We start from the raw sequence: 26,362 nt of genomic DNA, 5'->3' as shown, positions 1-26,362 counted from the left end.
CGTCTGCCCAGGCACAGGGACCTAGCTCAGGTTTAGTCAGAATGGCACAGACCACCATGGCACCGTGTGACAAGGAACTGTAGTTGGAAGCTTTGAAAACACAAGCCAGGAGGACTCTTAACTTTCCCTTTCGCTGGTTTGTGACCATGGCGTTTGTGGCTCCGGAACTGACCAGCAGAGCACGCTGGCAAATGGGGATACCGACCAAGACAGCCAGTAGCTACACAGAGCCCAAATCTCACCATCGACACTCAGAATAGTTGTGCTTCATATTAATTTTAGGAAGCCTCTGGGCCTGTATCGTACTTTTTTCAAAGCATTCTCCTTCTCATATTTGCTCTCTATCCTCAACACAACAGGGGCATGAAATACAATGTTTCTGAGCACTTACTGACAGTGGATACTCAAGCTCCATTATTTCACCCACACATTGTGTTTGGTGGAGGGGGAGGAAGTTTACCGTAGCTCTGTTTTTCAGGTAAATGGGTAAACTGAAGCACAGGGATTTTTAAAAAAATTTTTTTTTATTTTTGGTGCTTATCCAAGATCACATAGCTAGGAAACAATGGTGCCAAATCCTGGGCACACATTCTTCTGGAAACAGGTCACCACACTCCCCCAAATCAATTTCCCAAAGGGCACATATGCCAAGTACTTCATTGCACTGAACATGAGCCCCCGCCCCCGCCCCGCCCTCCACCAGGTTTTGGTCTTTTCCCCTACTTCCTTTGCCTTGACCTCAGCCTCAGAGGTTCTGGGTTAGAGCCCAGCTAGAATCTGTGTTAGTGGGCTTGGGCTGCCATCACAAAACACCACAGACTGGGGGGCTCACGCAACAGAACAGTATTTGTCACAGTTCCGGAGGCTGGGAAGTTTTAGAGCAAGGTGCTGGCTGATTCAGTGCCTGGCGGGGGCTCTCTTCTGACTTGATGAAGGTCACCTTCTTGGTGTGTCTTCACCTGCCAGAGAGAAAGACCCAGCTCTCTGGTCTCTCTCTTTTTTTTTTTTTTTTTAAGATTTTATTTATTTATTCCACAGAGAGAGAGAGAGAGTGAGCACGGGCATGGGGAGCAGCAGAGGGAGAGGGAGAAGCAGGCTCCCCACTGAGCAGGGAGCCCAACATGGGGCTCAATCCCAGGACCCTGGGATCATGACCTGAGCCAAAGGCATCTGATGCTTAATGACTGAGCCACCCAGGCACCCCTCTCCGGTCTCTTCTTAAAAGGGAACCAGTCCCATCACGAGGGTCCTACCCTCATGACCTCATCCAACCCCAATCCCATCCCAAAGGCCCCAGCTCAGTACCATCACACATACAAATTTTGGGAGGACATGAATATTCCACTCCCCGCAGAATCTCGTGCATTGCATTACAGAGGTAGAATAAAACCTGGGAAAGGATACATCTGCAAAAATAGAAAAGATGGCACGTGGCGTTTAGTAGAAAGTTTCCAATTCTCATGCAAAACTGACACAGGGAATAATGAAAGTTTGACACACGAACCACGAATCAATCTTACCCTGACAGGGAGAAAGATAAGAGGGAGGAGGTGGGCCTGCCAGAAAAATTCAGACCTGAATCAGGTCTCACCGTTAGATCTACAAGTCAGTGAACACGGAATTGGGGGCTCTGGGGACATTTTAAATCCCACCATGGGCTACAGTCAGGTCCAAAATTAAGAAATTTCACAGGACAAACAGCTGAATTTATTTACAAATATATTGCAGGGAAGAGAGAGGAGGAAATTATAAATGAAAAGAGAAGAGACACATGAACCAAATATAATTTGTGGTGGGCTTTGTGCGGATCTAGATTAGAGTAAAAAAAAAATTGTAAAAGCATTTACAACTAAAAAAATAAAATAAAACATTGGCAAGACAGCAGAGTATAAATGCTGACTTAAACCCTGGTTGGACTGTTGAGAATACTAACACATTGTTGTTAATTTTGAAAAGTGGCTATGAATAGGGTTGTAGTTATATTTTTTTTAAAGATTTTATTTATTTATTTGACAGAGAGAGATCACAAGCAGGCAGAGAGGCAGGCAGAGAGAGAGGAAGGGAAGCAGGCTCCCTGCTGAGCAGAGAGCCCGATGCGGGACTCGATCCCAGGACCCTGAGATCATGACCTGAGCCGAAGGCAGCGGCTTAACCCACTGAGCCACCCAGGCGCCCCTGTAGTTATATTCTGAAAGAATTCTTATCTTTTAGAGAAACATATAGAAACAATGTTGGATGAAATTACGTGATACCTGAGGTTTGTTTCAGAAATAATCCAGGGTATGTGGAGGACGAGAAGCAGACAAGTAGAAGCGGGGACAGATGAAAACGGGCTGGCCACGTGCTGATAGCTGTTGAGTCAAGATGCTGCGTCCGGATGCATGAGTTTCTCAACTTTTGTATGTTTGACAACTTCTGTAGAATTTACTTATTGTAAATGAGAAGTAAATACTGCTTTGTAAAAAGTCCTTCAAAATTCAGCAAGCAGGGAGTGGATTTCAGGTGATTGACCTTGAGTCCGTGGTGCCTGGTCACGTTTCTTGTGACATTTCTTCTCAAGGGGAGGATAGAATTTTAGAGAAAGGGTGTCATTCGGAGGCCCATCTACTTTCTCTCTTCTTCTGACATGCGTTCGAGGACCCAGATATAATTTCTCCAGGGCTGCTGAACTCACAGAGGCATGGCCTGATGCTACCTCTGCTCTCCCAAATTGGCTCCTGCCACATAGCTTCCTGCTGTGACGGTTCCAACAGGTGGTTTGAGCTAACGCTATGCAGGATGTCATATGCCCCACATGTGGACAAGCTTCCTGGAATTGTTGGGTTCACAGAAAGAATATTCCCAACAATAGGGTCTGGCTTGCTCCCATTATAAGATAAATAATTGTTGGGGACATAAGGTATCACGTGATGACTATAGTTAACACTGCTTCTTGGTCTACTTGAAAGTTGCTAGGACAGTAGATCCTAAAAGTTCTCACCATGAAGAAGAAACCATTTCTCTCCCTTGTGATGTGATGGGTTAAAAAAAAAAAAGATTTTATTTATTTATTTGAGAGAGATAACAAGAGAAAACAGGAGAAGGGAGTAGAGAGAGGAAGAAGCAGGCTCCCTGTTGAGCAGGGAACCTGACCCAGGACTCAATCCCAGGACCCTGGGATCGTGACCTGAGCCAAAGGCAGATGTTTCACCGACTGAGCCACCCAGGATCCCCAGAATGCCGTGGCTGTTAACTAAACTTATTTTAGTGATCATTTCACAGTATATATAAATCACATCATCATGTTGTACACCTTAAGCTTAGACAGTGCTGTATGTCAATTACATGTCAATAAAACTGAAAGAAAAAGAAACAGAAAAAAAAAATCACCTTTACCTCTTCTGTTGAGCTAAGACAGACCCCCCAGATATACTCTAAAGAAAGCAATCTTTCCGAGCTGGGGCCCCCCCAAACTGGCATGTTAGGGAGGACCTCAGGACAAAGAAAGGGACCACGAAGATGTTTGTCTGTCTTTTCCCACGAGGATCTTGATTACACACAGACATTAAATAACCCTGAATAACTGTTCGTCTGATTCCCCAGACCGTCTGGTTCCTCACCGCTTGAACCTGGATGTGGGCGAGGCAAAATTCCAGGAGGTGCTCACTGTTAGAGTCACGTGAGCACAGGTGGGCACTGAGAAGGAGTGCCACCACCTTAGATTTTTGTGCCCTGGGCACTGGGCTTGCCTCTCCCCGGCACTGTCTCTCACCTGGGCTCTCCTGGACAGGTGCAACTGACCCCTGATTCTCACCTTCCTTTCCACCCCGTTTTCCTGGCAGGGCAGGGGCCGAATTCTGGGACGTGTAGGTCGGAACTCAGGCTTCCTCCCTCCGCTGTTTGCTGCCCTCACAGCGACAGCCCTTTGCCCCGCTGGCCCCCCTGGCATTCCTCTCTGGCGTACAACTTCCCATAGCTGCACTGCTTCCTCTCTTACCTCCTGCAGAGCCTTCTGGAAAGGATCACCTTCTCCACAAGGCTGTCCCTGGACCTCCTTCACTTTGCACCCCATGAGCTGCTTCCCCTTGATTTTTTTTCTCCTTAGCACTGATGTTTGGCTCATTTCATTTCTTCCCCCGCGCTCCCCCCAACCACCACCCCCCACATCATGAGAAAGGAAGCACCTTGAGGGCAGGATTTTGTGTTTCTTTCCCTGCTGTACGCACAGTGTCTAGACTGAGGCCTGTCATTTAGTCTGAGTTTGCTGGACAAGGCACGGGGGTGGGAGGGTGTGGAGGGGCTGTGATGGGTGCATACTGCACGTGGGCAGCCGGGACCCCAGGCTCCACCCCTTCCCCTTCCGGCCGTCCCCCTGTGACTCCTGGTCCCCGCCGGCGCATGACCATGCTATGACTTGGCAGGTAAAGCAACAGAGCTCGGCCGCCGGAGATCACGCTCCCCCTGCGCCTCTGTCTTTTTTGGCCTTGGCTCATCAGAAGCTTTGTCTCTGGAAAACCAACAGAGGCCTCTGCCAGAAGTTCTGCCCAACCTTCTTGTTATTTCAGCTGTTTTCAAGGCCCTCTAGCAGGCCGCTTGGCCGCAGGGAGGTCCTCGGGGAGCCAGGTCAGGTGATGGACTCCCAGGCCTGGGATTCAGACACCGTATCGCGTCTTCGGTTGACTCATGCCATTCCGTCCCCGGTCCTCCTGGCCAGCCACTGCCTGCCAGTCCTTCCACCGCTCAAGAGCACCTTTCCCCAGAAGCGAACCCAGAACCGAAAGAGAGACCAAAATTTAGCAGATCCAGAACGCTTGCTTTCCAGTGGGGTTCGTAGAGAAGAAGACCGATCATTGCTGAGTGGATGAACAACTCAAGTTCACTCTCGGGCTGCCCGGGGAGCATCGAGGCGTGGGGGGCGGCTCATACTTGCGCTCAGCAGGGATCTATCCCAGTTTGTTCTGCTTGGATGGAGCACATGGGGCTTCCGTGGGGGATTATTATGTCAGGTGGTCACGTTCCTTCCAGCCCAGGGGTTGGAGAAGGGGACGCTCTATTTCCCAAAGACTCCCCTTTTCTTCCTTAGACTACAGACAATGCTCCCTGCCTCTGCCCACTCTCCCTTCTGAGAGGGGCAGGGTGGTGCATAAAGAAAACTGGGAAGAGAACCTCAGATGAGGCCCTGGGCAAAAAGTCTCAGGCTGCGTCTTTTAAAAACCTCCCCCAAGCTTCACTGAGGTGTGATCGACAAATAAAACGCGTATGTGTTTCCTGTGTATGATGAGATGCTTTGATTATTACATAAACAATATGAAATGATGTCCACAGTCTCATGAGCACGCCCATCACCTCGTGCAGTTGCACGTGTTTTACATTTTTTGTGGTGGGGACATTTAACACCTATCATTCTCCTCTTTGCTTCTACGTGTTGGACTTTTTTAGATTTCACGTGTAAGTGAGATGATACCGTATTTGTCTTCCTGTGCCCAGCTTATTGCACTCACTGTAATGTCTTCCAGGTTTATCGAGGTTTTTGCAAATGGCAAAACTTTCTTTTCCACGATCCTCCTTTTTCAAGGCTGAATACTATTCCATTGTGTATAGATTCTACATGCCGCACATTTTCTTTCTTTCTTCGTTCGTGGACGCTGACGTTGTTTCCGTATCTTGGCGATTGTGAATAATGCAGTCAACACAGGATGCCAATATCTCATGATACTGATCTCTTTTCTCTGGATAGATACCCAGAAGTGCGATTGCTGGATCATATGGTCATTTTTAATTTTTTGAGGAACCGCCATCTTGTTTTCTATAACGTCAGTTTGGAGCTCAATCAAAGTCCATGGCTGTGGGTCCATTCTTTGAATGTCTGGCTTGCCTTTTCACTGTAGTTTAAAAAAATAAATGGGAAAAGATTAAATATCTCCCTGGAGGTATGGCATGAAGGATAATGCAATGGCGTCCTGGCTAAATTAGCTTATTTCCATTTGGTGAAATTTTTAAGTATTAATGATTCTCTTTGAAAATCCTCAAAGGAATGTTTTATTATGGAACTGTTAAGAAAAACAATCTGTTTATTTATGTTCCCACCTTAATTTCAGCTTTTTTCTTAAGTGAATTTTTTTCCCCCTGGAGTCCTTCGTGTTGGGTCATTCCAAAATGGATTATTGACCAAGAATGAGGCCACTCTAGAGCTCCAAGCTAAGTAGCTTTAAGAAGAAAAGCCTCCTATGATTGTTGCTCATGGTCAGAAGCCAGTAGAATGAGGCTGGGAATCAACCAGCAGGTCAACAAGTGTTTGTTGGGCGCCCTCCTTGTGCAAGGGCTCTTTCTTCTTCTAGAAAGGGAGAAGTCTTTGGGGCCTCAAGATCAACAAATACTGGTTGAATCTAATTGAGTTTGAAAGAATAACTCTCCTCTTGGAAAAGAGAAGAATTTGCATTTCTGAACAATTGATTCATTGGCCTCCAGATGACCATGACTGTTTACTTGAACTCCCTTTTATTTTGATTAAGTATGTATCTGCCCATCCTTTTGAGTTTATCTGGGTCTTGCAGAATTTACATACCTCCAACCACCCCCATCCGCTTGGACTGGCAGTTGGGTTGGCTTCCTCAAGGGAAGGGATACAGAACTGCACATCACGTCTATCGTAATGCCAGCCCCAGTAGCATCTTTTATGTACTGGTTCTCCTTAATCCTCTCAATGGCTTGGGTGTCCCAACAGCTTTTTTACTTGGTCTAGAATTTCAAGCCTGTGCCTCCTTACGAACCTTGTAAATTTAGGGCTTTCAAGTGAAGTTGGGGTGATATGGTTTTATTCTATGGTCCCCATTTGCAATCTGCAGCTGAAAACATAACCTTCAATTCCTGTTTTTCTTTATTTCTTTCTTTAAAAAAGATTTTATTTATTTATTTATTTAAGAGGGAGAATGTGCAAGAGAGAGCAAACAGAGGGGAGGGGCAGAGGCAGAGGGAGAAGCAGGCTCTCTAATGAGCAGGGACCCCAACACTGGGCTTGATCCCAGGACCCTGAAATCATGACCTGAGCCGAAGGCAGTGGCTTAACCAACTGAGCCACCCAGGCGCCCCACAGTTCCTGTTTCTCAAAATTTGACCTGATTTATGCCTTTCATCTTGTCACTGAAGTTGCATTATCTCCAGTAGATTAAGCATCTCCAGTTTACATTCATTTTCTTCTTGGACAAGAATCATGATGTATTTCTTTCTAAGCCTGTTGGTGTTCCAAGTGCAATTTAAGGGCTAGCGATGGAGGTCTCACCTGGGAGCTTGTTAAACATACCCCAGCCTTTCCCATGAACCTGCATTTGATAAGGCCTGTAGCTGACTTCTACGTACACCCAAGTGGGAGAAGCTCTGGTTGAGCATATCTTTAGATTTTAATAAAAATTACATCATCAAGATATAAAGGGACAATTTCCATTAACCTTTTTTGGAAATTCTGACATTTTATGTTGAAATATTTCAAACCATAAACTCAAATGTTCTCCCTTAAGTACCTGTACATTCTCCACCTAGATTATACCATTAATTTTCTTTAAAAAAAAAAATTTATTTATATATATGTGTGTGTGTGTGTGTGTGTGTGTGTGTGTGTGTATTTGACAGAGAGATCACAAGTAGGCAGAGAGGCAGGCAGAGAGAGAAGGGGGAGCAGGCTCCCTGCTGAGCAGAGAGCCCGATGCGGGGCTCGATCCCAGGACCCTGAGATCATGACCTGAGCCGAAGGCAGAGGCTTAACCCATTGAGCCACCCAGGCGCCCCGTATACCACTAATTTTCTTTACGTTTCTTTTTTTCTCGAATCATTTTCCGTCAAGAATTTTACAGAGAAATAGTAGTTGACATGACAGCATGACCATTAGAAAGAATCATGTCTTGATCACACAGATCTCACTCTTTCTTCCAGAATTTTCAACGGGTTTGAGAAGGTCATGATTTCTTGGGAATCAGAGAAGCATGGTAGGGTGGGCATGGGGGAGAACTGGGATTTCACAGAGCTGGGTGCTGGCCCTTGCCTCATCCAGGGCACCGGGCCTCAGTGTCCCCATCCATATAGTGAGTGAGTTCAGAGGCCTCCTCCCTGATGGCGCTCCCAACCCCATGATCGGAGGTCCATCACAAGCACTGTCATCATCACCATGCCTCAGGTGGAGAAACTGATGAACCAGCTACATATTCGAGTGAGAAGGAAAACATCTGTTGGCATGGAAAAGAGATTATTTCCTAAGCTACTGAGTAAAACACAGCTGCTCTGGCAGTTTTAACTCTGTTTTCTTGTCAATTTTTGTTCTTTCAGGAAACCTTGCAGAAACATGAAGCCGTCAACCATCTGGAACTGAGAAACTCACTCGAGGCTGACTGCGGCTTCTAGAACGTCCAGGTGTTCTGCAGATGGGAGAATCGATCTTGCACTCACCAGCTGGAGTCCCGAACACAGACGCACAGCTCTGGATCCGGCGCTGACATCCCCGAGTCCAGACGGGTCCTTTGCTAAGTGGCCAAAGAGCCGTTGTTGACACTGAGGGCTGACGGTCGCACACAGCCGGTCCCTCCCTCGGAGCTGCAGGGGGACAAACCACATTCAGGGTTGCAAGTTTCCTGACTCTCTTGAATGAGGATTCCAGGTGGGGGGCTCATTTCTGTAAGCCCACCACCCTTCTAGGGACCACCCCAAACAGGACCTCCACCACCGGTATCTTCTTGACAATCCCTGCCCTGAGCGGGAGCAGGAGGAAGCTCTTGGAAAAATCTCTAGCTGTGGCCCACGGTCACTCCAGACAACTATTACCCTCCCATCACCCCACCATGGGCTGGCTTTTTCTAAAGGTTCTGCTTGTGGGGGTGACTTTCTTGGGAGGCCTGTATCCCTTTGTGGATTTTTCCTACAATGGGGACACAAGAGGCCAGAAGCCGAATTTCGTGATCATTTTGGCAGATGACATGGGGTGGGGGGACCTGGGGGCGAACTGGGCAGAAACAAAGGACACTGTCCATCTGGATCAGATGGCTGCTGAAGGAATGAGGTAAGTCTTGAAGAGGGCGAGGCAGCATCCCTTGGGATGCCTGACTCTCTGCGGGAAGGGTCAGCCTAGTGCCCTTGAAGAACAATTGATGGGTCCATGTTGACTTAGTTAATTGATTGACTAATTTGGTTTGAAGCCAGTACAGCATCTTGAAGAAATCCATGCACTCACCCGTCTGATAACATTCGGGGTACATGTGTGTGCGTGTGTGTGTGTGTTAGGAGCTGGGAATACAGAGGTGAACAACTTACCTCTGCTATTTATCGTCTGCGGGAGGGGACAGGTTAAAGGAAAGTCGTACTGAGGACACGAGCCTGCATCGGGGATTTTTGGAGTCTGCAAGGGAGGTTGCAGAATCCAACTGGGGGTTCAGGGGAGAAGTGACCTTTGAAGAACAGGGAGTCAGCGAGGCACACGAAGGTAAGAGGACTTAGCTGTGAGCAGACAGGACTTACTGGTCCGAGGAAGGGCACATGTAACTCCAAGGGACCATCAAAGGGAAGGCTTGTGTATCCCAGTGGGTCTGGATGTTCATAAGCCCCTTTCCTACTCAGAAAGAGGACACGGATCAGAGCGTTCAGACTTCTGGGTACACATCTTAGGCGGACGGCGATCTGACCCGCCAGCTCAGATCTCACCGGCGCTGCGTTTAACTCTGCCGTCTGGCTCAGTGGGAATCAGCTAGCTGGTTAGGACCCTGCTGGGGCCATCGCCACAGTGTCTCAGCCACTTGTATCCTGGAGCCCAGAGCTTCCGTGGTGGGTCCCCGCATCTGGTCTCCCCTACTCTGGTCCATCCACCCCAGCTCAGCCATAGTGAGCTTTCGAGGAACACTCCTCTGCTTCCAGTTCTTCAAAGGCATTTTGTGGCCCTAGGGATCCAATCCCAACTCTGTACTGCAGCTTACAAGACCAGCCCCTCCTCCACACTCTTCTCTGTGCAGCCCCTCCGTTCACTTGGGGCCTCCCTGTGTCTGGGCCTCAGCCAGCTGATTCCATCTTCCTGGTGCACTTTCTACTGCTTCTGCTGAGTTAGGTTCTACTCACCACCTGGGGCCCTGCTGCCTCCCGAGATCCTCCGGGAAATTGTTCTCAGATGTTGCCGGGTTCTCTGTCCACTACCTTGCTTCTCCCCGTGGTGATTGTGTAATCACATGACCACCTGTTTCGGGTTGAGCAGAGGGCTACTCCCCCACCCCCATTCATGCCCATTTGGAACCTCAGAATGTGACCTCATTTGGAAACAGGGACTTTGCAAATGTATTTCCTTTTTTTTTTTTTTTAAGATTTTTAAAAAAGATTTTATTTATTTGAGAGACAGAGACAGAGCACAAACGGGGAGAGGGAGAAGCAGACTCCCCGCTGAGCTGGGAGCCAAATGTGGGGCTCAATCCCAGGACCCTGAAATCATGACTAAGTAAAAGGCAGACACTTAACCGACTGAGCCACCCAGGTGCCCCTTAGTTGTGGATCTTAATGATACTTCCATTGAGGGTGGGCCGTAAATCCAGTGACTAGTGTCCCCATAAGAAGAGGCGAGGACACAGAGAGACACCCGGAGGAGGTGATGGGAAGGCAGAAGCAGGGAATATGGTAATGTGCCCCCGAGCTGGGAATGCCAGGGACCGCTGGCAGCCACGAGAAGCCAGGAGAGAGGCATGGGACAGATTCTCTTTCTGAGCTTCCAGAAGGAAATCAACCCTCCTGACATCTTGATTTCAGACTTCCAGCCTCCTGACCCGGGAGAGAATTACATTTCTGTCCTTTTAAGCCTCTCGTTCATGCTCATGTGCTGTGGTAGCCAAGGAAAATCAGACACCTCCCTTCTAGCTCTGGCCTTCAGGAGGAAAAATGTCTCTTCTTCCCCGCTTGTACTCCTAGCACAGAGCACAGTGTCTGGTGCCCAGGAGGCAACTTATGCATCATTGTTTATCGGTGAATGGGCTTTAGGTCAAGATCCCTTGACATGTCATCCCCAATTCTGTGTGTTGGAATTTTCTTTTTTTTTCCAAGAAGAGATTTAATCCACAGCATTGACTAGATCCTTACAGGGAACCGGGTGGCCAAATACTTAACAACTTCCGCTTTTGGTGTCGAGTGGGTTTGTGGGGAAGTATCTGGCCCATTATTGAAACTGAGATTTCTGAGGCCTAGACCCTCCCCTTCCGAGCTGTCCCCCCACCGTCCCCCCAGCATCATCTCATCCAGAGCAGAAATGGCCCCTTGGGATCCAGAAGCAAGCACTGTGTGCTGCGCTCTCCTATTTCTTCTTCCCCTTGTGAAAGTATCCTCTCCATCTGGGCCTTGTGACAGGGGCCCGGCGGCCGGCCCTCTGGCGCGACGTCTGTGTCCGCCGCAGCTTTTCTCTCTGTGCTTTGTTGACAGGAAAGCGGGCTTCCTGTGAGGCCACGGATTGATTCATCCCGGGCTCGGCCCCTGCCTACTCACGGCCGGTGGGGAACCGTGACTTTCAGACAAGAACTCCTATTGCCAAACAGGGTCTCTGGGTGACTTGAGAAAGTGTCTTTTTTCTTGTCTCTTTCCTTTTAGAATATTGTTTCCTCAGATTCCCACGACAAATTACCATCCACTGTGTGCTTCAAGCAGCTCCTACTTATCCTCTCAGGGGACTTAAAAGTCCTGAATCAAGGTGTCAGCAGGGTTGGTTCTCTCTGGAAGCTCCAAGGGAAAATCAGTCCCATGACCCTCTTCTCGATTCTGGTAGCTGCAGGCCGTCCTGGGCCTCCGGGGCTTGTGGACACATCGCTCTGTTCTCCGCCCCCGCTCTTTGCCTTACAGGCGCGTGTCTAACTCCCCTTCTTCTCATAAGGCCACCGTCACTGGCTTTCGGGCCCAGCCTCATCCAGTATGACCTCATCTCAACTCAATTACATCTGCAAAGGCCCTATTTCCAAATAAGGTCATGTGCACAGGTTCTGGGTTGACATGAAGTTGGGGGTGGAGGATGCTCGTCAACCCAGAACAATGAGCCAGCCGCCTGTATCTTTACCCCTGCTCCTCCCATAATCTGTAATGTAGCAGGCGCTGGATGAACGAGTGTCACTCTGAAGACTAACAATCCTGCTGAAGAGGTCGGGCTCTGGCATCAGGTGGCCTGGTTCAAATCCCGGCTCTACTGCTTTCCATCTGTAGGACTCTGGACAAGTTCCATCATCTCTTGGAGCTTTGTTTTCTTCTCCTGGAAATGGGGACCATGGTAGCACCCACCTCAAAGGATGTTGTTGGGATTAAATTAAGTAATCAGAACCCGTGCAGGTAGTTAGCACAGAGCCTGGCTCTCGGTAGACCTGGATATGTGTGAGTTATGGTTAACTTTGGTGTTGGTATTAGAAATAATACCCACCTGAATTGTTGATGTGAATTGGCTTCTCTGCATAACGAAAGGTCTAGATGATATATGATGGAAGGAGAAGTGGGTTCCGGAGACAAATCCCTGTTACTCTCTAGGTGGACCGTCCACACGGAGCCAACATCTGTATTTGAATCACACGTGACAGCTGCGGTAATGGCTAACCTGTGCTGAGCACATGGGAGCTGCCCGGCTCTGGGCATCACCCCCTATTAATTCTGGCCACCTCCCTGTGCTTCTTTTCTTTCACAGGTGAGAAAGTCAAGGTCAAGCCACTTGCCCCAACTTGGCTGTCTCCTTGGGATCTGCTTGAGTCTATTCCTTCCTGGAACAAGTCCCCAAGGCAACGCTTAAGTGTCTCCATGACATTTCCCTGCCAGTACACACCAGCAGTGTGTCTTTTTCTTTTTTTTTTAAATTCCCCACTTAGTTCGGATAGATGCAATTTTCCAAATCTGTCAATGGAGCAGGCGTCATTCACAGCATAACCATGATGGCATCAATGTTGCAAACAAAAGGATTCCTTGGGGGAAGAAAGGCAGAGCTGTTAGTACCCCAATTTTGGTTCCTTATAGATGTCCTCACTTCCATTTACATAGCGGTAAATGTGGCCAGAACCCCCACAGTCTTGAGGGTTATGATAGACCTTAGTCACGTACGGTAGTCCAGGTCAAAGAGCGTCCCCATCATGCTATCACATAGGGGAAACTGAAGCCCAGGCAGGAGTGAAGTGATTTTACTACTCCAGTGGCTTTCCAGCATGTGGGATCTGTTTATCCACTTTGCAGATCGATTCCATTAAAAATGTACAAGGTATTTGTGAAAAAATTGAAGTCTCCTGAAAGCAGTGGACGTCTCTTTATCAGAAGGCATTGCTGTTCTGGGCTCCCAAGCATTCAGCAACAGCCCACCTGGGCACTTCCAGGCGACTGGGCCCCTCACACCTGTCAGTGGGTTCAGCAGACAATGTACCTTTTGCTCTTGACCCGGTGGGCTGGGCGTTTTGTCACTGTCCGGTGCAAATCTGAGCTGAGCGGTGCTGCTGAACATGAAAATTTAAGACACAATAAGATAACGCAAGGAAAATCAAAATGTTGGAATTCAGGTGAAAAGGCCAGAGACTTGGTAATGAACTAAAACTCAAAACTTTTCAAGCAACTGGAGAAAGGGAGTCCAAGACAGCCTCCGTGGCCATGGGAGCTAGCGGAAGGAAGCACTCACGCTTTAAAAAAGAGGGGAAAAATAGTATTTCACAGGGATCTCTTCCGGCTCTTATGAGAGAGTTAACTCTGAAAATAGTCGCATCATTTAAATGATTACGAGAACCTGGTGAATAACCTTGATAATGCGACAGGAGCTTGGTGCTTGTCCCCCGCACACCAGAGAAGGCTTTCACCTTGTTCACCTTGTGATGAACCAGCAACCGGTTCTTGGCAATTCTGGGAGCGAGCGGTGGCTCCTGGCTGCTGCCTGGGTTCTAGCAGCAGCTCAGGGTGTCCAAACTGGGGTTTAAGCACCTGAGTGGTCATGACCTGTAAGTCTCTTGGGGGAAGTGGGCCCAGCCAGGCAAGCCCAGATTCTCCCAGGCTGGCTCAGAAGTTAGGTTGACCAAACACTGTAAACCATTCACTTGTGCGGACTGACTTGGAAGTATGTTACTTTGCCCCTTGATTTCCTTCCATCCTGCTTCAGCCCTTCTGGGTCCCCAGTCTAATCTGAGTCAGGTCAGTTCTGCTGCTGAGTACAGGCTGGGACTTAGCTAGGAACCAAAGATCAATATTCATCACTGGAAGGTCAGAGGCTCCCAAGGGCTTGAGTCTGTTTCTAGAAAGGGCCTCGGAGAGGAATGAATTGATCTGTCAATTTAGCCAAACACCTCGTGTGATTTCTGTTCTCAGCATTGGTTTTCTGCAAACAGGCATCTCCTGTTAGCTCTCAGAGTTTTCTTGGCTAACCTGCTGCCTTCGGAAGGGTTTTGCAGCAATCCCAAGGAAACTGGGAGCTGGGCTGGCACTCACAAAGGCAGGGGAAGGTAGTGAGGTCTTCCTGAGAGCTAGGGTGAAAAGAAAATTCTGAGTGAGACTTATAAGAGAAAGATTCCCTCCCCACATGTAAACCCCTTCTGGCTTTATCTCCATTCCTTCCCCTACAGTGATTCAGACTCAGGGTCGAGAGAAAAGAGCCTCTTGTCCTGTGACCTTCCCCACTAACTTCGAGAAATTTGCTCAGCGTTACTGGACAGGCGACTTTATATCTTTGCCCTCGGGTAGTACATCCAAAGGACATAAAATCACGCGGTGCCCACCTACCAGCTGGGCCAAGGTGAAGCCTACACGGAGGGTTTGGCAGGGTTTAGCCTCGTGGTTCTGTTTAATAGATGGGGACCAGCAGGAATACCACTGTCTAGATAACACCCAAGCTTCGAGAAAAGGAACTGAAATACTAGCCCGTGAGGCCTTGGTGCCAGCCTGCTTCACAACCGCAAGTTCAAAATTGCCTGTCCAGCGGCTATTATTCACTCTCCTTTCACGTAATTTGGCAAAGAGTCTCCGCTAAGAGCCCATCATAGGACAAATCCTGGGAGACTCCAGCCAACTGTGCCCTAAGAAGCTCCAAGCAGGTGGAGAAGAAGCTAAGAAAAGCAGCTTTTATTTTTATGTATTTATTTATTTATAAAGATTTATTTATTCATCTGAGAGAGAGAGTATGGAGAGGGAGCAGAGGGAGAGAGTCTCAGATAGACTCTGTGCTGAGCGCAGAGCCGGATGTGGGGCCCAATCCCGTGACCCTGAGATCACAACCCTGAGATCACGAGCTGGGCTGAAACCAAGATCAGTCGCCTGACCGACTGCACCACCCAGGTGCCCCAAGAAAGGTAGCCTTTAGCATGCAGAATGGAAATGTGCTGTATGAGGAGGAAACCACCTATCTCCCACTCTCTCTGCCTCGGGGCTTTAGTCCCCTGGATTGGGTGGAACTGAACTTGGATCCTCTAGGATGGATTGAGCACGTTGCTTATCCCTTGGGTCACAGTCAAGAATGAGAAAGGTCCATGCTGGGCTTCTCGCCTTTTGAATGATCGAACCAAGAGCCAGAGCATGTTAAAGACATTTGGGTGGAGCTACGAAAAGAGGCCATTGCTCCAGAGGGGAGCCAAGAGGTCCTGGACCTCACTATTGAGACCTTAAAGATGAGTAGGAATTAGCCAGATGAAGGGGGAGGAAAGCGTGTTGTAGGCAGAGGGAAAAACAGGAGCGAAGACCCAGAAACAAAAGCTGCCCTTTCACTGGACACAGATTACTGGAGGCTCCCGCAGGCACTGTCCTCGATGCTGGGAAGCCATCCCTCATCCAAACAAGAAACCCTTGCTCTCCCAGGGCGGCCATTCCAGTGGTGGAGCATGGCTGGGACAAGGAACGTGAGGCTGGACCGACGGATAAGGCCGCTGGTGAAGGGTCTCATGCACATGTTCAAGTGTTTGACTTGGTCCTGGAGGCAGTGGGGGCCCTGAGGACTGAAGACATCGGCCTGCATTTGAGATGGATTGCTCCAGCTTCCCCGAGATGGCCCACCCTGGTGGCTGGGAGGGCAGTGGGCAGATTGCAGGAGCATCCAGGATGGTATGGCTTAGGGTTGTGGTAATGGGGAGGTGTCCAATTTAAGAGGCACCAAGATGCCCGTGTGTGTGTGTCATGTGCCTTGTGTGTGTCCTTCCTTGAGCAAAATTGTACTCATATCCACAATGAGGATGTGGAAAGGAAAGGGGAAAATTGCTAAGGATCATACCCAGCTCAGCTGCAGGAATCTTTTTTTTTTTTTTTTTTTTTTTAAAGAGCAAGAGTATGAATGGATGGATGGAAGGATGGAAGGATGGCATGATGGATGGATGGATGGATGGATGGATGGATGGATGGATGAATGGAAGGATGGGTGGATGGATGGATGGATGGATGGATGGAAAGATGGATGGATGAATGGATGGATGGAAGGATGGAAGGATGGATGGATGGATGGATGGATGAATGGATGGAAGGATGGAAGGATGGATGGAAGGATGGATGGATGGATGGATGGATGAATTGATGGAAGGATGGAAGGATGGATGGATGGATGGATGGATGGAAGGATGGAAGGATGGAAGGATGGAAGGAGGGATGGATGGATGGATGGATGGAAGGATGGATGGATGGATGGATGGATGGAAGGATGGATGGATGGATGGATGGAAGGAAGGATGGCTGGCTCGCTGGCTGGCTGGATGGATGAGTAAACAAAACACACCAGGTGTACTCTTTGCTGCCTAATTTGCATGTAGTTTACAAAAGGCCTGCACATCAGTGACCCCACCTGACAACTTTCTGAGCACTGACTTGGCAGTCTTCCCATTTAACAGAAGGCAACATGGAGGCCAAGCTGCATTGGTGGGTCCCACTAGAGTTTTTCTCCAGCTCTCACCTCCAGCTCCATCCCTCCAAACACAAAGGACACAGCAAATAATTTTTAAAACCTATTTCTGCCTCCAGGACTTTAAATTATGAATGGAACGAAGACAGTTCTTATTCTAGGCACACCACAATTCAGACAGTGGCCACAGCAAGCCTTGTCATCTATTTTAAATTCCTCATAGATGAAGGCTGGATAGGCTTAACTTCGCAACGTTATGTCTCTCCAGGGCCTTTCGGGACAGCGTTTCCAGCACTAAGGTTTTTTGATTCTAATACACATAATTTATGCGATGGTGAGTTGCTTTGGTTTCTGTCTGGCTGTGGCTTAATTTGCGTTGATTTTCCTGTTAACTGGCTGCTGTCATGTCTGGCTCTCTACTTCCAGTCTGCCTTTACAATCTATGTTCAGACTTTAATTAGGACCCCTGTTGGTGAACTGGCCTGAGCCTGCCCACATAGATTTGGGGAAAAACAAAAGAAGCTTTCCAAATAGCAAGACCATTTTATCGCTTATTAACTAGTCTCTGCCAAACGGAGACAGAGGCTGGGAGAGAGGAAAGGTGACGGGCAGGTCAGTTCACTGGGCTGCATGGAGTGTTGGTAGTATTTTTGGCGGGGGGAGTATGGTGAGGGTACCAACAGGATTCCCCAAAGACTTGGAAATAAGGGAGAGAAGATGGTTTCTGAGCATCAAGCGATGTGAACGTTAACACAAGCTGGGGACTAATTGAACCCTCAAAGGCATCAGTTTGAGCGATTTTGGGCCAAATGGACAAATGTATGTTTTCCAACTAAATGACCTCTTCGCGTTTTGTTTGCTCGCCCACCAGATTTTGCCGGAGTGGCTCCATGCCACCAAGGCACGCTGTCTGGGGCTGCCCTTGCAACTCCGACCCTGCCTCCCAGAGCCCGCAGTCTGGGAGGAACTCAAAGTTACACGTGCCGTAGAAATGCATGACAGCTATTCCCACGAGGGTGGCGGTGTGTGATCAAGGAGAGCCCATCCCCAGGACGGCTGTGAAAGACAGCCAAGCAGAGACAGTATCTAGGCAATGCCTTTCCAGTTCAGCCCATGGGTACTGGTCCGCAGGGGCTACTGTCACAAATACAGTAGAAAAGGTGGCTTAAACAATGGGAATTATTTTTTCACCGTTCCAGAGGCTGGGAAGTCCGAGATCAGGTTGCTAGTAGGGTTGGGTCCTGCTGAGGACCCTCTTCCTGGCTGCAGGTGGTCCCCATCTCATTGTGCCTCACATGGAGGGGGAAGAGAGAGAGAGACCTCTGGTCTCTTCCTCTTCTTATAAAAACACTAATCCTATCATAGGGACTCTACCCTCATGACCTCATCTAAAACCAGGGACCTCCCCAAGCCCCCACCTGCAAATACCATATAGTAAAGCGTAGTGTAGGGATTTCAGTCCCGAGTGCTTAGGGCAGAAAATTGTGGTTCATAGCCTTTGTGCAGTGCAGACCCACTGACAAAGCTTGGAGGATGGTATTTCCCTAAACTTAGCAAATTGAAGGATTTTTCTCTGATCCATTAGAATTATCTTCACATTAATTAATTCCATAATCACCAAGGCAAACTTTGGATTCTGATTTCCCCTGTAGTTCATGCATAGGAAGAAAACTCGTTGACCGCTGTGACACTGTGGTTCCTGTCCTCATCCCTGGAACGAGCTGGGAGACAGTCATTCTCGTGTTTCTCTTGGGCTCATGTGGTTTGTGCGGATGTGAGTCAGGCTCTTGGGGCGGACACCACTGAAGGGGAGTCTGGGGACCTCCCTAGCCCGAGACTAGTCACCTGCCTAAAGTAATTCCCTCTGGGTTTACCTTACCAAAACTCCCGATTGGCCCAGTGCCACCCAGCCTTCTCTCCGAGGTAAAGGTAGTAGAAAGAACATGGGATTTTTGGTTGGGGACGCCTGACTTAGGTTCTAGCTCTGTTGTTTCCCAAATATAGGGCTCTACAGTCTTGCCTACAGCACAGTGACGGACAGAGTAAGGTGCCTCTACACCCATACCAGCTGCACGGGCTTGGGAAAGCTGCTGAAACTCTCTCTGCCTCACCTCCCTTATCTGTAAAATGGGAATCCTAGGCATTTGAAATCAGACGTGCAGTACAACTGGGGTGGCAGTCCCTCAATAAACGGCAGTTATTTCTATTAAGATAAGACACGCCTAAAGTTAATGCCTATTTCTACATTAGGTCTCAGCTTCCATGTAGGTTCCTTTGAGAATTGCTCGCTTCCTCAACATGCCTGTATGCATGCCTTGCATGTTTTCGGAACCCCCTGTGCTGACCGTTCCCGGAGCTCTCTCACACTCTGGGGTTAGGCATCTCCCTTACTGAACTCTGGGCCACCCTAGGGCAGGGCTTGATGCTCTTCCGTGACGTTCTGGGCTCCTATCCTATTACACCCACACTGGGAGAGCCGAGACTCTGATTTTAAGTGGAAGCAGCACGGCTCAGCCCGCCTATGCGCAAAAGGGGCGGAGCTTACGTTCTTAAACTAAACTCTGCAGAGAGTCCATCTGATGTCCAGGCTCCTGAGCCAGTTGCTTCATTTTTCTTCCAGGCTCCTCCATATGACGGGAGAGGTAGCCTTCTGGGGAGCCTGCCCAGGTCACAGGCCATGGGCCAGATCCTTGAGGACACGAGATTGTGCCGCTCTGCTTAGCCCACAGCAGAGGCCCCTGCCGTGGTGGGGTGGGTGGGTGTGGGGCACGGGAGTCGTGGGGAAGGGGTGGGTGCAGAAGGCCTGGGGCCCCCCACAGTAAATCGCGCCTGACGCCTGTCTGGTCCAGCCCAGATATTATCCAATGAAAGTGTACATTCAGACACGAAGAGGCTGCCGGGAGGTTTCACGTGCTCTAGAAGCCAAAGTCCAGACTCATCGTCTGGGTGGGGGTTGGGAGGACACCGTGATGCTGCTCGCTCGTGGAGGATGGGCAGGAATTTGGAAGGGCAGGAGGAGGAGTCTGTCCGACTTTCTGGGTTGACGTGTCGCAGAGTCGAGGTGCTGGAGAGGCGTGTGTGGGACACAAGGGAGGGAGGGGTGGCAGATGTCCTGGGAACAGGAGTCCCGTTGGGCTGAGCTCCGGGGCTCAGTAGGAGGGAGTGTTTGTGTCCTGGTGCTGCCGTGACAAGGTATGACGCGCGGAGAGGCCGAACACGACAGAAATGTATTTTTTCACAGTTCTGGAGGCTGGAAGCGAAAAATGAAGATGTTGGCAGAGCCGTGTTTCCTTTTAAGTTCTAGGATAATTTCCGTCTTCGCCTCTTCCAGCTTCTCGTAGTCCCAGACATTCCTCAGCTCATGGCACTGTCCATCCCTTGCCTTCGTCCTTATGTGACCACTTCCCTCTGTGCGTCTCTGCGTCTTCTCATGGTGTTCCCCTTGCTCTCTTATACCAGTCCCAGGAGGTGAAGGACTCACCCTAATCCAGCATGACCTCACCTTAACCGCTTACATCCCCAATGACCCTATTTCCCAATAGGGTCACATTCTGAGGGAGGGGGTTAGAACTTCAACCTGTCTTTTTGAGGAACACAGTTCAGCCACATCAGGCAGCAGAAGGACCCAGAAGTTTGAAGAGGTAGGTGGAGCCAGGGCCTGGTGGGTTATGGTGCCCACGCAGAAGGAAGTCACTGAAGACGTGGGGTCCGGGGTTGGTATGACCCCCTGGTCTGCATGCTAGCATGGGCTGGGGGATAGGAGTGAGCCTGGCATCTTGGGAGGTCACTGCAGTGATCTGGGTGAGGCACAATGGCTGTATACATCCTGGGTGGCATCGCGGTGGAGTGGGCAGAGCCAAAGGAACAGGGAAATGGCAGAGAGGGACCTGCAGATGAGGTCTCAGCCTCCAGCCAGGTTTACTGGGAAGGAGGAGGGCACGGGGTCTTGGAGGGAGGATGCTGAGCTTAGTGCTGTGCACACGGAGGCCCAGGTGCTGTGTCACATGCATGCAGCAGGGACTGTGATGCCTGGGGAGTGTGACAGGCAGCCAAGGGCCACGCCTGCCCCGAATCCCACCCGTTGGTGCCCAGCACACTGCTCTCCTGCATATCTGGAATGTTCTCTCTCCCCCCATTTAGCGAGTCATGACACTGATTACCTTGACTGCCATGAGTTTTTAAAAGTCTGCTCTGTTCCTGGAGCTCTGCTGGGTGCTTTGTGCACATCATCCCACTGAATCCCTCAAATAAGCTGGTGAAGCAGGTGTGTTATGCCCATTTTGCAGAAGAAGATACTGAGGCCTAGATGAAGTTACCTGTCTAGTCTCAACCTAGGGGGAGTGGAGGATTTAGCAAGGCCTTGTTCGTCCACGTGTTTGCCCTCCTATCACTCTGCCTGCTTGCTTGGTGTTTCTCTGATGAGACCTTGTCTTCTCAGCCACACGTTCCAACACTTCTGCTAAAGCAGAGCTACCTGATGGAAAGGGCTGTGGGTTCCTCCTTGTAGCTCCCCCAGCAAGTTCTGCTGCGGTTGGCTGAAGTCCCCTGAGGCTCCTGGTGGCTGGAGGTGACCAGCCTCGTGCCCTACCCCAAGGGCTATCTCCATGCTGTGCTCTCAGAGGATTGCTTTCCTGGGAATTGTACAGGGCACACACCCTGCTGGGCTAAGACTGCCCTGGGGCCTCCAGTTGCCTGGGGCCCCATCTGGCTGTCCCTGGTGCTGAGAGGAACTCTATCTCGAAAAACCTGTGGTCCATCTGGCTTGTGCTCCAATGCCCAGCCTGGGCAGCAATGATGGAGGGTCTGTAGGCCACCATAATGAATTTGGATTTACTTAGATTGCGGTGAGAACCCATTAGAGGGCTTCCAGGCAAAAATTAATGTTAGCTGATAAACAGATTTTGAGATTACTTTGGCTGCCCCATGGAAAATAGAGGGCAGGGTAGTTGGGAGCAGGAATGGAAGTGAGGAACAGGGTGGCCACGTACAGCTGGGCAGATGGCGCACTGCTTAACCCCAGACAACAGCGTGAATGGCATCCCCTGCGGAGACTATAATATTGGCTATGGTAGTAGTCTGGGTGCCAGATGATAGCAGCTTGGACTAGGACGTTAGCAGGTAGGTGGAGAGAAACGGACAGATTCTGGATATATTTGAAAGTAGAGTCCTATCAGGAGTGGACTAATAGTTTGGCTGTGGAAGGGGAGGGAAAGAGAGGAATCAAGATGACTCCTTTTGACTGAGTAGCCGAGTAAGAGGCAATGCTATTTCCCGAGATAGGGAAGGCTGGAGGGGGAGAGCAGGTGTGCAGGGACACATCTAAACATCTAGACCAGATGAACTTGCAGGAACTGGCAGAGAGCACAGCCACGTACCACATGGGAGCAAAGTCTGGGTCCCAAGTCCAGTGGATCTTCCTCTTCTTGCTCTGGAAAGCCTGGTGGGCCGAGGGACAAGTGGGGTCTGAGACAGAGCCCATGCGGCTAGGCAGGGCCCGCTCTATGGGTGTCAGCCCGGTGCAGCCAGACACGGCCCCCCGCTTTAGGAAGGCCCTGCTCTTGGTTCAAAGCCCTGTCATTGCCATCTTGAAGGGCTTAGTAGATTCTGAGCAAGGGATCCCTTGTTTTCTCTTGCACGGGGCCCTGCAAATTGTGCAGCTGGTTCTGTTGTAATAAAGAGATGACACCAAGCCTGGGCCAGCCCGCACACAGCTTACGGAACGTGCAGTTTCAACTCAGGATGAATCCGAGGTTAACAGATGCTCAGACCTGCTATGTATGCAAGGTGCCTGGGTTGTGGTAAGGGCTTGCTAAGCCTGAGCTGGGAGTGATAAGAATTATCATAAGGGACAAATATTTAGGAGTGGGAGCTGGGCAGGTCACAGCATCAATCTCAGGTTGAAGAGAAAAGGCTGGGCAGAGATCAGCATTTGTCTTAGAAGCAACAGTGGGATGGCAAGGTGGAACTTGGTCTGGAATTCCAAGAGTAGGAGTTGCTGGCTGCCTGCCCCATCCAGGACCCTTGGGGCCGCCAGGATATCTGGCAGGTGGGGATGCTTTGGAGAAGCACGTGCCTGGGAAATGGGCACATAGGGATTGAGGGAGGGAAAGCTGCAAGCGCATCTTCCAGCCCCGGGGGACTGAGGGTCAGGTAGGAATGTTGGCAGGGGTGGGGGGTGGGAGGCCAGAGCCCCTGGTCTCCCTGAGGCCTGGAGAGAGGCCTCACCCAGCACCTGTGTACCCAGCAGTGCATGTTGGGGCCCACGACTTCCCTGCCCTCATTCTGTCAGATGGAGGCAACCCACAGCCTGTTTCCAAGAGTGGTTGCGGGTCCAAGCCTAAGCTTCTGGAACCTCGAGGTGCCATGTCACGGCTCCCTGATGATGTCCCTTCTTTGCCATTGGTCGCCTTGAAAAATGGCATCAGGGACTTAAGCCATCTTCGGGGTGATTTCTGGGGAGGTGAGGCTGTGGGAACCCGCTGCTGTGGGCTGAGGAGGTCTGGAGCCGAGGAAGCCCAGTGGAGAGCTCTTCCTTCCGGAAACATGAATTCCCAGAACCACGGCTTGACAAAGAGACCCCAAAGCCATTGAGTGTGGCCTCTCGTTCTCAGGCAGGACCCCAAGGAGCCCAGGTGTGCAGGTGCCTGGTTTTCCTCTTGCAGGTTTTCAGGATTGGAGGCTCCTGGGCCAAATCTGGATTGACCATAACAGTGTTTTGTCATGTTATTTCAAGAAGGTCTTCTGACGCCCAGTTAGCACTCCTCTCCTTTCTTGGCCAGCTGCATTTGGAGGTGTGTGTGTGTGTGTGTGTGTGTGTGCGCGCGCGGTGCGGGGAGTGTGGGTGCATGTGTCCCACACCCGTCTTTGGATGATGCCTCAAAACTTTTTGGGCCAGCGCCCTGAGTCTGAGGGTCTGTGGACATTTCCTCTCTGCTTAGAAACCCCACTCTCTCTCTCGGGGCAGCTCTCCTCCCAAGACAGTCTGTGGAGTGGGTACTCCCAGCCCCTTCCCTTAGGCTTTCCAGACGGGCTCTGGCCTTCCTGATGGAGGTGGCGTGGTTACAGGGCCCACACAGGGGATTTGGGATTGGATGGGTCTGAGTTTATAGGCTGCCTGTGGACCCTAGTTTAAGGCAGGGGACTGGCATGGAGCAGAATGCCTGGGTACAAACCGCGGCTCTCCCGTGTCCGGCCATGGGTCCCGCTGCCTCAGTCTCCCCATCTATATACTGGGTATATACTCCCCACCTATATACAACAGCACAACCTAGGGCTGCCATGTTCAATGAATTAACACTCACAAAAGGCCATGCCCACGGTTAGTGCGACGGAAGTGGTTGTAATCATTCGCAGGAAAGCAGAAATGGCCTTATAAGGCTTTTGTTCAGAAACTAGACTGAACGGTCACTGAGGACGGGAAATGGCTCTGTCCTTCCTCAGCGTCTGTCATGGATCCGTCCCTGCTCGCTGCTAGTTTGGGACTAAATTGAATGAAACGATAGATCGACACCTGAGTTATACATGAGTGTTTTCCCGTCTGAAGAACCGCGGAGCTGACGCCCAGCTTCGTGCTCCTCTTCAGCTGGAATCTGGCATTTTCCTCTCAGTCTGTAAGATTTGAATGATTTTCTAAATTGAAGCGAAATTCTCAGGATATAAAATTAACCTTTTTTTTAATCTTTAAAAGATTTTATTTATTTATTTGTGAGTGAGAGAGAGAGAGAGAGAGCGAGAGAGCAGGAATGGGGGCGGAGAGAAGCAGAGAGAGAAGCAGACTCCCTGCTGAGCAGGGAGCCTGATGTGGGACTTGATCCCAGGACCTGGAGATCATGGCCTGAGCCAAAGGCAGACGCTCAACCAACTGAACCACCCAGGTGGCCCCAAATTAACCATTTTAAAGTGAAAAACTTGGGTGTCTGGATGGCTCAGATGGTTAAGCGTCTGCCTTCGGCTCAGGTCATGATCTCAGGGTCCTGGGATTGAGCCCTGCATTGGGCTCTCTGCTCAGCAGGGAGCCTGCTTCCCCCTCTCTCTCTGCCTGCCTCTCTGCCTACTTGTGATCTCTCTCTCTCTGTCAAATAAATAAATAAATATATTTTTTTTAAAAAAGAAAATCAATGGGAAAATTAATGGGAAAATCAGGGCCCTGGGATGGAGCCCCACATCAGGCTTCCTGCTCTGAGGGAAGCCTGCTTCTCCCTCTCCCACTCCCCCTGCTTGTGTTCCTTTTCTTATTTTCTCTCTCTGTGTCAAATAAATCAATAAAATTTTCAAAAAAAAAATAGAGCGAACAACTCAGAGACATTTAGTACATTTATAACATGGTACAACTACTATCCCTATCCAATTTCGAAATACTTTCATCATCCTAAAACGAGGTTTCGTTTTAGGAAGTAGATTCTGCCCGTGGACCTCCTCCCTCCAGCCCCTGTTTTCCATCTCTGTGGATTTACTGATTTGGGGCATTTGACCGTTTTTGAAGGGCTTCTCCATTCATGTCTTATTTTCAAGGTTCATGTGCATTGTAGCAGGTGTCATTGCCTCATTCTTCTTCATGGACGTAATTCCCCCAGCTGGTGGATGGGCCACACTTTGTCCACCCACTCTTGGATAACTGGGTGTGTCACCTCTACCTTTCAGGCACGGGGAACAGGGCTGCTGTGACTATGAACGTGTCAGTATGTGTCTGAGTACCTGATTTCACTTCTTGTGGGGACTCCCAGTCCTGCTGGTGGAATTTTTGGGTCACATGGTCAGTCAGTTGGTAAGATTTTAAAAGTTTTTCCTTATAATTCCTAGGCTTGAGAGAGAAAAGGGTGCTTGGGTGGCTCAGTTGGTGAAGCATCTGTCTTCGGCTCAGGTCATGATCCTGGGGTCCTGGGATCGAGCCCCACATCGGTCTTCTTGCTCAGCAGGACACCTGCTTCTCTCTCTCCCCTTTGACCCTCCCCCTGCGTGTGCTATGCTCTCTCCCTCTCTCTCTCTCTGACAAATAAATAAATAAATAAAATCTTAAAAAAAAAAAAAGGAGAGAGAAGGAAAGGAGGAAAAGAGGAAACCACTGTGTTGCTGAAATGTGCTGCAGTCCTGACTACCCTCCAGGGCCATCACCCCTCCCAGTGCCAAGGTCAGTGTGAAGGGCAGGGTGTTCAGGGCCCTCTGTAACCAGGCTGGGGGGTGGGGGAGGAGCTCTGTAGGGCATCATGGAGACTCCTAAGGCTTTCTTTAGTCCAGTGGGACCTGGAGCCGTTTTAAACACGGTGTTTTAACCCCCCTCTGTCCCAAGTCTTCCGGAGATTTGTGTGCTCAGAGAAGCAGGGATTGGTATGCATTTCCACATTTTCTTGCCCCAGGCTGGCCTCTGTGAGGGCACGAAAACAAGAAAATGTCCCCAGGCTGCTCTAATCCCCCCCCCAACGCAGATCCCACAGAAAACACGGCCCTGGGCAGGCGGCCTGGGCAAGCGGCCAGTCTTGGTCTAGAGCTGCTGTCAGTCGGTTTGGGGGTCGCCACCGTCCAGGTGTGGGGTTAGGGCGGAGACCTGAGGCCCTAACGTAGGGGGCAGGT

The 26,362-nt window shown here is 49.9% G+C and overlaps 1 protein-coding gene across 6 annotated transcripts in view; it reads left to right on the top strand.

Moving 5' to 3' along the window:
- Positions 1-26,362, top strand: part of ARSG (arylsulfatase G) — a 100,996-nt gene that overhangs the window by 29,698 nt on the left and 44,936 nt on the right. For 5 of the 6 annotated variants that reach the window (XM_047708639.1, XM_047708642.1, XM_047708638.1 and 2 more), the window contains exon 2: positions 8,296-9,022. In XM_047708639.1, the coding sequence (XP_047564595.1) occupies positions 8,805-9,022 (218 nt within the window). In that variant the 5' untranslated portion in view covers positions 8,296-8,804. Of the gene's footprint in view, positions 1-8,295; positions 9,023-17,106; positions 17,130-26,362 lie in introns of those variants that run through there. The other variant, XM_047708643.1, reaches the window with a different exon arrangement.

The sequence above is a fragment of the Lutra lutra genome, chromosome 16 (genome assembly GCF_902655055.1).
Source record: "Lutra lutra chromosome 16, mLutLut1.2, whole genome shotgun sequence".
NCBI classification, from domain to species: domain Eukaryota; kingdom Metazoa; phylum Chordata; class Mammalia; order Carnivora; family Mustelidae; genus Lutra; species Lutra lutra.
This window is presented reverse-complemented; position numbering and strand designations above follow the sequence as displayed.